The sequence below is a fragment of the Chiloscyllium punctatum genome, chromosome 31, assembly GCF_047496795.1.
Source record: "Chiloscyllium punctatum isolate Juve2018m chromosome 31, sChiPun1.3, whole genome shotgun sequence".
NCBI classification, from domain to species: domain Eukaryota; kingdom Metazoa; phylum Chordata; class Chondrichthyes; order Orectolobiformes; family Hemiscylliidae; genus Chiloscyllium; species Chiloscyllium punctatum.
The window spans coordinates 77,013,830-77,023,658 of record NC_092769.1 but is presented as its reverse complement, the minus strand read 5'-3'; the positions used below and the strand labels follow the sequence as shown (position 1 = coordinate 77,023,658).

Sequence of the window (9,829 nt, the reverse complement as noted above, 5' to 3'; positions counted from 1 at the left end):
AAAATAGAGAGATGCAGAGGGAGAGAGAGGGAAAATAGAGAGATGCAGAGGGAGAGAGAGGGAAAATAGACAGATGCAGAGGGAGAGAGAGAGAGAGAGGGAAAATAGAGAGATGCAGAGGGGGAGAGAGAGAGAGAGAGAGAGAGGGAAAATAGAGAGATGCAGAGGGAGAGAGAGAGGGAAAATAGATGCAGAGGGAGAGAGAGAGAGGGAAAATAGAGAGATGCAGAGGGAGAGAGAGAGGGGAAATAGAGAGACGCGGAGAGAGAGAGAGAGAGAGAGCGAAAATAGAGAGATGCAGAGGGAGAGAGAGAGGGAAAATAGAGAGATGCAGAGGGAGAGAGAGAGGGGAAATAGAGAGACGCGGAGAGAGAGAGGGAAAATAGAGAGACGCGGAGAGAGAGAGAGGGAAAATAGAGAGATGCAGAGGGAGAGAGAGAGAGAGGGAAAATAGAGAGATGCAGAGGGAGAGAGAGAGAGAGGGAAAATAGAGAGATGCAGAGGGAGAGAGAGAGAGGGAAAATAGAGAGATGCAGAGGGAGAGAGAGAGAGGGAAAATAGAGAGATGCAGAGGGAGAGAGAGAGAGAGGGAAAATAGAGAGATGCAGAGGGAGAGAGAGAGAGAGGGAAAATAGAGAGATGCAGAGGGAGAGAGAGGGAAAATAGAGAGACGCAGAGGGAGAGAGAGAGAGAGAGGGAAAATAGAGAGATGCAGGGGGTGAGAGGGAAATAGATGCAGAGAGATGGGGGAAAGGGGGAGCAATGGATAATAGAGAGATGTGGAGAGAGGAGAACAGGGGAGAGAGAAAATAGAGATGGGGGAAGGCGGGGAGAGAGAGAGTAGAGAGGTGCTGAGAGAGAGGGGGGAGAGGAGTGGGTACGGAGGGAGGGTGGGTGTGGGGCTAGTGAGTTGCAGAGACTTGGTGAGCCGGTGTGTGTGTGTGTGGGGGGGGGGGTGGGCGCGAGACACTGGCTATGGGGGGTGGGGGGAGTGTCTGAGCTGCAGGGCCTGGGTAACCCACTGTTTGCTGCTCTCTCCCTCTCAGCCCCACAGCTGATCCGATCGGATCTGGATTGATCCAGGCTCTTGCACCTTCCCAATGTGATGGCCACACGGTTTGAGATCGGGGAGCCGGACTCCGATCCCAGCGAGGAATGGGAACTCCAAGATGGGAGCTCCCAGCTGGATCCCGGACAGCTCCCTGGGAATGCTGGGGCGAGTCCCAGAGAGACCAGGGCCAGGAGGGTGGAAGGTAGGGACAGAGGGAGGAGTCTGTAATCAGTCAGGGGCAACGGGAGGGATCTGTCACACTGCCCGCTCCCTCAGCACTGACCCTCCGACAGTGCCCACTCCCTCAGCACTGACCCTCCGACAGTGCCCACTCCCTCAGCACTGACCCTCCGACAGTGCCCGCTCCCTCAGCACTGACCCTCCGACAGTGCCCACTCCCTCAGCACTGACCCTCCGACAGTGCCCGCTCCCTCAGCACTGACCCTCCGACAGTGCCCGCTCCCTCAGCACTGACCCTCCGACAGTGCCCGCTCCCTCAGCACTGACCCTCCGACAGTGCCCGCTCCCTCAGCACTGACCGTCCGACAGTGCCCGCTCCCTCAGCACTGACCCTCCGACAGTACCCGCTCCCTCAGCACTGACCCTCCCACAGTGCCCGCTCCCTCAGCACTGACCCTCCCACAGTGCCCGCTCCCTCAGCACTGACCCTCCCACAGTGCCCGCTCCCTCAGCACTGACCCTCCCACAGTGCCCGCTCCCTCAGCACTGACCCTCCCACAGTGCCCGCTCCCTCAGCACTGACCCTCCCACAGTGCCCACTCCCTCAGCGCTGACCCATTGCCCCGTGCTCCCGTTCCTGGTTATGAAGGTGGGTGTGCCGGGGTCTGGTTTGTAGCTGACTCTGTCGATGCCGCTGTCTGATCCCTGGCAGAGGCTGAGACAGTGGTGTTCCAGGATGGCATTCCCATTGCTCGGAGGGCGACGCTTCCCGAGGTGGAGCTGCTGGAGGATGTGTCGGTGTTCCGGAATCGTACCCGGTCGGTGCCACCGAACTTCTGGCTGGCTGTCCAGTACGGCCGGGAGCTCCGCAGGATGAGTGATGAATTTGTCTCCAGCTACATCGAGCGTAAGGTTGGTCTTGAGTATGGCCCACCCCCACCCCCACCAATTCCCAACCGTCTGTGACCCTCGGGTGTCCCGGGGGGTGGGTGGGATAGACACCCAGCTCCTTATCCCCCCACTCCGCCCAACCTCCAGAGAGTGGGGGGATTACAGAGGGATGTGGGAGGTGTGCTGAGCGTCTCAGGGGAAAGGCAGGTGATCCCCGGGGTATACCAACCTGGGGCCAGAGCTGCACAAACTCCTAACTCTGAGGGGACTCGGAAAGCGAGGGGAGGGGGAGCCTGAACTGGCAGACGCACTGGGAGCATGTGACGGACTGGGAGACAGGCTGACAGCAGGCGTGACAGAGTGGGGGGGGGGGGGGGGGGGGGGGGAGTGGACAGAGAGAGAGAGAGGGAGGAGGGGAGCAGGCTGAGTGACTGCCCGAGATGGGGTGAGGGGCAAGCAGACAGACGGGTCAGCCGAACAACGGGGGGACAGAGAGAGAGAGAGAGAGAGACCCGGTGATGACCGTGAGAATGGGATCTCTTTGAGCGAGTGTTAGTCAGGGGCCTCTGGTCTGGGTGTGGGACGTGGGGGACATCTCTCCGACCTTCCTGAGGTGTGTGGGGGGGGGGGGGGGGTGGGAGGGGAGGGTCAGATCGCAGCTCAGTGACGGATTCCCCTCTCGTCGTTCCCCCCCCCCCCACAGCGTCTGCCCGTGTCCAAGAGCGCAGGGACCCTGGCCTCTAGGGTCTATCGGAAAGTGATGGACATGTTCCCCAAGAAGGACTCCGTGGACCCCCGGCCGGGGGGCGACCTCTGAGCTGACCTTCCGGAACCATCCGCCACCTCGAATCGGCAGCTGGAGCCTTAACGAGGAGGTGGGGGGGGGAGGGGATGCGATTCAGAGAGAGAGAGGGTCTCCCCGTGGGACTGAGAGACCGGCTGTCGGACAATCCAACATTCCCACTCGGAGCCGAATTCCCTGCGCGTGAACAAATCTTTATTGGACTGTGCGTGTCAGTGAACTGCACTGCACCCCACGGCCGACTTTCCCAGGAACCATTGTCTGCCCCTGTCTGCGGCTGGAGTCTTCCCTCTGCAGTCTGTGCCCCCCTCCGGGTCAGACATGTGTGTTCCCTGGAGCATCGGGGTGGGGGGGGGCTGAGGGGTGACCTTATAGATGTCTGTACAATCATCAGGGCCATGGATAGGGTCTCTTCCCTGGGGTCAGGGAGTCCAGAACTAGAGGGCGTAGGTTTAGGGTGAGAGGGGAAAGATATAAAAGAGACCTAAGGGGCAACTTTTTCACGCAGCGGGTGGTACGTGTATGGAATGAGCTGCCAGAGGATGTGGTGGAGGCTGGTACAATTACAACATTTAAGAGGCATTTGGATGGATATATGAATAGGAAGGGTTTGGAGGGATATGGGCCGGGTGCTGGCAGGTGGGACTAGATTGGGTTGGGATATCTGGGTCAGCATGGACGAGTTGGGCCGAAGGGTCTTTTTCTGTGCTGTCCCATCTCTTATGACTCTCTATCCATGAGAGTGGTATTTCACTCTGGGATCCGGGCTGCACTCTATCCCCAAAGTCCACCCCCTCAACACCCCCCTCTCCCCACCCCCCCACAACACCCCGCCCCCCCCTTCAACACCCCGCGCACTGCAGAATTTCCCCAAGGCTTGTGGAAAATGGGAGCGGGAACAGGCCATTCGGCCCACTCCAGCCTGCTAGCCCCATTCCCATTGGATCATCCGACTCAGTCCCCTGTCCCCCCCCCTCCCTTTGATCCCTTTAATCCTGGGAATTATATCGAGCCTCTTGAAAACATTCGATGTGCTGGCACCGATCACTTTCTGTGGGAGAGTATTCCCACAGTCCCCCCCCCCACCACCCCCCCCCACCCCCAGATGAAGACATTCCTCCTCATTTCAGTCCCAAACGGCCTTCTATCCTGTAACCTTCGACTTTAACCCCCTCCTCCACCCTGTTCTGGTCTCCCCTCCCGTCCTCGGGAACCATCCTTCCTGTGTTTACTCTGTCAGCACCTTCCAAACCCACGGCCACTTCCATCCAGAAGGACAAGGGGCAGCAGATACATGGGAACCCCACCCCCTGCAAGTTCCCCTCCGAGCCCCTCACCATCCCGACTTGGAAATATCTCGCCGTTCCCTCAGTCTGGCTGGGTCAGAATCCTGGGATTCCCTCCCTAAGGGACACTGTGGGTGTCCCAACTGCGTTTCCAGCATTCCCCCCCAACCATTAAACATTTCCATGTGATTCCTGTCAGTCCTCCCAGTGGGAATGACTCACACATTTTGCCCACTCTTATGGAGGGGGTGCAGGGAATGGTTCTCCTGAAATTCCCCCTGGGTTTATTTAGCACTGACTGTTTGATTCCCGTAGGTTCCACGTCCTGTCCCTTCCCTCCAACTGCCCCACAAAACAGGGCACAGCATTGATCGAATCAAAACACCCTTCATCATTTTACAGACTCAGGACACCCTCGGCCTTCCCTTCTCGAGGGGAAGGGCTCCAGGTTCCTCATTTGTCCCCAATAATCGGGGGCCGCCTGTTATCGTCCTAGAGAATTGGGATTGTGTGGGACACGGGGACCGGGGACTGTGTGTACGGTAACTCCGAGTGTGGGACACGGGGACTGTGTGTACGGTAACTCCGAGTGTGGGACACGGGGACTGTGTGTACGGTAACTCGAGTGTGGGACACGGGGACAGTGTGTACGGTAACTCCGAGTGTGGGACACGGGGACCGGGGACTGTGTGTACGGTAACTCCGAGTGTGGGACACGGGGACTGTGTGTACGGTAACTCCGAGTGTGGGACACGGGGACTGTGTGTACGGTAACTCCGAGTGTGGGACAGGGGGACAGTGTGTACGGTAACTCCGAGTGTGGGACACGGGGACCGGGGACTGTGTGTACGGTAACTCCGAGTGTGGGGACACGGGGACCGGGGACTGTGTGTACGGTAACTCCGAGTGTGGGACACGGGGACTGTGTGTACGGTAACTCCGAGTGTGGGACACGGGGACTGTGTGTACGGTAACTCCGAGTGTGGGACACGGGGACAGTGTGTACGGTAACTCCGAGTGTGGGACACGGAGACTGTGTGTACGGTAACTCCGAGTGTGGGACACGGGGACTGTGTGTACGGTAACTCCGAGTGTGGGACACGGGGACTGTGTGTACGGTAACTCCGAGTGTGGGACACGGGGACTGTGTGTACGGTAACTCCGAGTGTGGGACACGGGGACTGTGTGTACGGTAACTCCGAGTGTGGGACACGGGACTGTGTGTACGGTAACTCCGAGTGTGGACACGGGGACTGTGTGTACGGTAACTCCGAGTGTGGGACACGGGGACTGTGTGTACGGTAACTCCGAGTGTGGGACACGGGGACTGTGTGTACGGTAACTCCGAGTGTGGGACACGGGGACTGTGTGTACGGTAACTCCGAGTGTGGGACACGGGGACTGTGTGTACGGTAACTCCGAGTGTGGGACACGGGGACTGTGTGTACGGTAACTCCGAGTGTGGGACACGGGGACTGTGTGTACGGTAACTCCGAGTGTGGGACACGGAGACTGTGTGTACGGTAACTCCGAGTGTGGGAAACGGGGACTGTGTGTACGGTAACTCCGAGTGAGGGACACGGGGACTGTGTGTACGGTAACTCCGAGTGTGGGACACAGGGACTGTGTGTACGGTAACTCCGAGTGTGGGACACGGGGACCGGGGACTGTGTGTACGGTAACTCCGAGTGTGGGACACGGGGACCGGGGACTGTGTGTACGGTAACTCCGAGTGTGGGACACGGGGACTGTGTGTACGGTAACTCCGAGTGTGGGACACGGGGACTGTGTGTACGGTAACTCCGAGTGTGGGACACGGGGACTGTGTGCACGGTAACTCCGAGTGTGGGGCACGGGGACCGGGGACAGTGTGTACGGTAACTCCGAGTGAGGGACACGGGGACTGTGTGCACGGTAACTCCGAGTGTGGGCACGGGGACCGGGGACTGTGTGTACGGTAACTCTGAGTGAGGGACACGGGGACTGTGTGCACGGTAACTCCGAGTGTGGGACACAGGACCGGGGACTGTGTGTACGGTAACTCCGAGTGTGGGACACGGGGACTGTGTGTACGGTAACTCCGAGTGTGGGACACGGGGACTGTGTGTACGGTAACTCCGAGTGTGGGGCACGGGGACCGGGGACTGTGTGCACGGTAACTCTGAGTGTGGGACACGGGGACTGTGTGTACGGTAACTCCGAGTGTGGGGACCGGGGACAGTGTGTACGGTAACTCTGAGTGAGGGACACGGGGACTGTGTGTACGGTAACTCCGAGTGTGGGACACGGGGACCGGGGACTGTGTGTACGGTAACTCTGAGTGAGGGACACGGGGACAGTGTGCACGGTAACTCTGAGTGAGGGACACGGGGACTGTGTGTACGGTAACTCTGAGTGAGGGACACGGGGACAGTGTGTACGGTAACTCCGAGTGTGGGACACGGGGACTGTGTGTACGGTAACTCCGAGTGTGGGACACGGGGACTGTGTGTACGGTAACTCCGAGTGTGGGACACGGGGACCGGGGACTGTGTGTACGGTAACTCCGAGTGGGGGGGGGGGGGGGGGGGGGGACACGGGGACCGGGGACTGTGTGTACGGTAACTCCGAGTGTGGGACACGGAGACTGTGTGTACGGTAACTCCGAGTGTGGGACACGGAGACTGTGTGTACGGTAACTCCGAGTGTGGGACACGGGGACAGGGGACTGTGTGTACGGTAACTCCGAGTGTGGGACACGGGGACAGGGGACTGTGTGTACGGTAACTCCGAGTGTGGGACACGGGGACTGTGTGTACGGTAACTCGAGTGTGGGACACGGAGACTGTGTGTACGGTAACTCTGAGTGAGGGACACGGGGACTGTGTGTACGGTAACTCCAGGTGTGGGACACGGGGACTGTGTGTACGGTAACTCCAGGTGTGGGACACGGGGACTGTGTGTACGGTAACTCCGGGTGTGGGACACGGGGACTGTGTGTACGGTAACTCCGAGTGTGGGACACGGGGACTGTGTGTACGGTAACTCCGAGTGTGGGACACGGAGACTGTGTGTACGGTAACTCTGAGTGAGGGACACAGGGACCGGGGACTGTGTGTACGGTAACTCCAGGTGTGGGACACGGGGACAGTGTGTACGGTAACTCCGAGTGTGGGACACGGGGACTGTGTGTACGGTAACTCCGAGTGTGGGACACGGAGACTGTGTGTACGGTAACTCTGAGTGAGGGACACAGGGACCGGGGACTGTGTGTACGGAAACTCCGAGTGTGGGACACAGGGACTGTGTGTACGGTAACTCCGAGTGTGGGACACGGGGACTGTGTGTACGGTAACTCCGAGTGTGGGACACGGAGACTGTGTGTACGGTAACTCTGAGTGAGGGACACAGGGACCGGGGACTGTGTGTACGGTAACTCCAGGTGTGGGACACAGGGACTGTGTGTACGGTAACTCCAGGTGAGGGACACAGGGACCGGGGACAGTGTGTACGGTAACTCCGAGTGTGGGACACGGGGACTGTGTGTACGGTAACTCCAGGTGTGGGATACAGGGACTGTGTGTATGGTAACTCCGAGTGTGGGTCACGGGGACTGTGTGTACGGTAACTCCAGGTGTGGGATACAGGGACTGTGTGTACGGTAACTCTGAGTGTGGGACACGGGGACTGTGTATACGGTAACTCCGAGTGTGGGACACGGGGACTGTGTGTACGGTAACTCTGAGTGTGGGACACAGGGACTGTGTGTACGGTAACTCCGAGTGTGGGACACGGGGACTGTGTGTACGGTAACTCTGAGTGTGGGACACGGGGACTGTGTGTACGGTAACTCCGAGTGTGGGACACGGGGACTGTGTGTACGGTAACTCCGAGTGTGGGACACGGGGACTGTGTGTACGGTAACTCCGAGTGTGGGACACGGGGACTGTGTGTACGGTAACTCCGAGTGTGGGACACGGGGACAGGGGACTGTGTGTACGGTAACTCCGAGTGTGGGACACGGGGACTGTGTGTACGGTAACTCCGAGTGTGGGACACGGGGACTGTGTGTACGGTAACTCTGAGTGAGGGACACGGGGACCGGGGACTGTGTGTACGGTAACTCCGAGTGTGGGACACGGGGACTGTGTGTACGGTAACTCCGAGTGAGGGACACGGGGACTGTGTGTACGGTAACTCCGAGTGTGGGACACGGGGACTGTGTGTACGGTAACTCCGAGTGTGGGACACGGGGACTGTGTGTGCGGTAACTCTGAGTGAGGGACACGGGGACTGTGTGTACGGTAACTCCGAGTGTGGGACACGGGGACTGTGTGTACGGTAACTCCGAGTGTGGGACACGGGGACTGTGTGTACGGTAACTCCGAGTGTGGGACACGGGGACCGGGGACTGTGTGTACGGTAACTCCGAGTGTGGGACACGGGGACTGTGTGTACGGTAACTCCGAGTGTGGGACACGGGGACTGTGTGTGCGGTAACTCCGAGTGTGGGACACGGGGACTGTGTGTACGGTAACTCCCAGTGAGGGACACGGGGACTGTGTGTGCGGTAACTCCGAGTGTGGGACACGGGGACAGTGTGTACGGTAACTCCGAGTGTGGGACACGGGGACTGTGTGTACGGTAACTCCGAGTGTGGGACACGGGGACTGGGGACTGTGTGTACGGTAACTCCGAGTGTGGGACACGGGGACTGTGTGTACGGTAACTCCGAGTGTGGGACACGGGGACTGTGTGTACGGTAACTCTGAGTGTGGGTCACGGGGACTGTGTGTACGGTAACTCCGAGTGTGGGACACGGAGACTGTGTGTACGGTAACTCCGAGTGTGGGACACGGGGACAGTGTGTACGGTAACTCTGAGTGTGGGACACGGGGACTGTGTGTACGGTAACTCCGAGTGTGGGACACGGGGACAGTGTGTACGGTAACTCCGAGTGTGGGACACGGGGACTGTGTGTACGGTAACTCCGAGTGTGGGACACGGGGACTGTGTGTACGGTAACTCCGAGTGTGGGACACGGGGACTGTGTGTACGGTAACTCCGAGTGTGGGACACGGGGACTGTGTGTACGGTAACTCCGAGTGTGGGACACGGGGACCGGGGACTGTGTGTACGGGAACTCCGAGTGAGGGACACGGGGACTGTGTGCACGGTAACTCCGAGTGTGGGACACGGGGACCGGGGACTGTGTGTACGGTAACTCCGAGTGTGGGACACGGGGACCGGGGACTGTGTGTACGGGAACTCCGAGTGTGGGACACGGGGACTGTGTGTACGGTAACTCCGAGTGTGGGACACGGGGACTGTGTGTACGGTAACTCCGAGTGTGGGACACGGGGACCGGGGACTGTGTGTACGGGAACTCCGAGTGTGGGACACGGGGACTGTGTGTACGGTAACTCCGAGTGAGGGACACGGGGACAGGGGACTGTGTGTACGGTAACTCCCAGTGAGGGACACGGGGACTGTGTGTGCGGTAACTCCGAGTGTGGGACACGGGGACTGTGTGTACGGTAACTCCGAGTGTGGGACACGGGGACTGTGTGTACGGTAACTCCGAGTGAGGGACACGGGGACTGTGTGTACGGTAACTCCGAGTGTGGGACACGGGGACTG

General features: G+C 59.4%; 1 protein-coding gene across 1 annotated transcript; it reads left to right on the top strand.

Moving 5' to 3' along the window:
• The first annotated feature begins 1,042 nt into the window (after nt 1-1,042).
• LOC140457134 (bcl2-associated agonist of cell death-like) lies at nt 1,043-5,421 on the top strand. The gene is made up of 3 exons (XM_072551169.1): nt 1,043-1,253; nt 1,944-2,143; nt 2,826-5,421. The coding sequence occupies exons 1-3, from the start codon at nt 1,106-1,108 to the stop codon at nt 2,937-2,939; spliced, it is 462 nt and encodes a 153-aa protein (XP_072407270.1). The 5' UTR covers nt 1,043-1,105; the 3' UTR covers nt 2,940-5,421.
• The last annotated feature ends 4,408 nt before the right edge of the window (nt 5,422-9,829 follow it).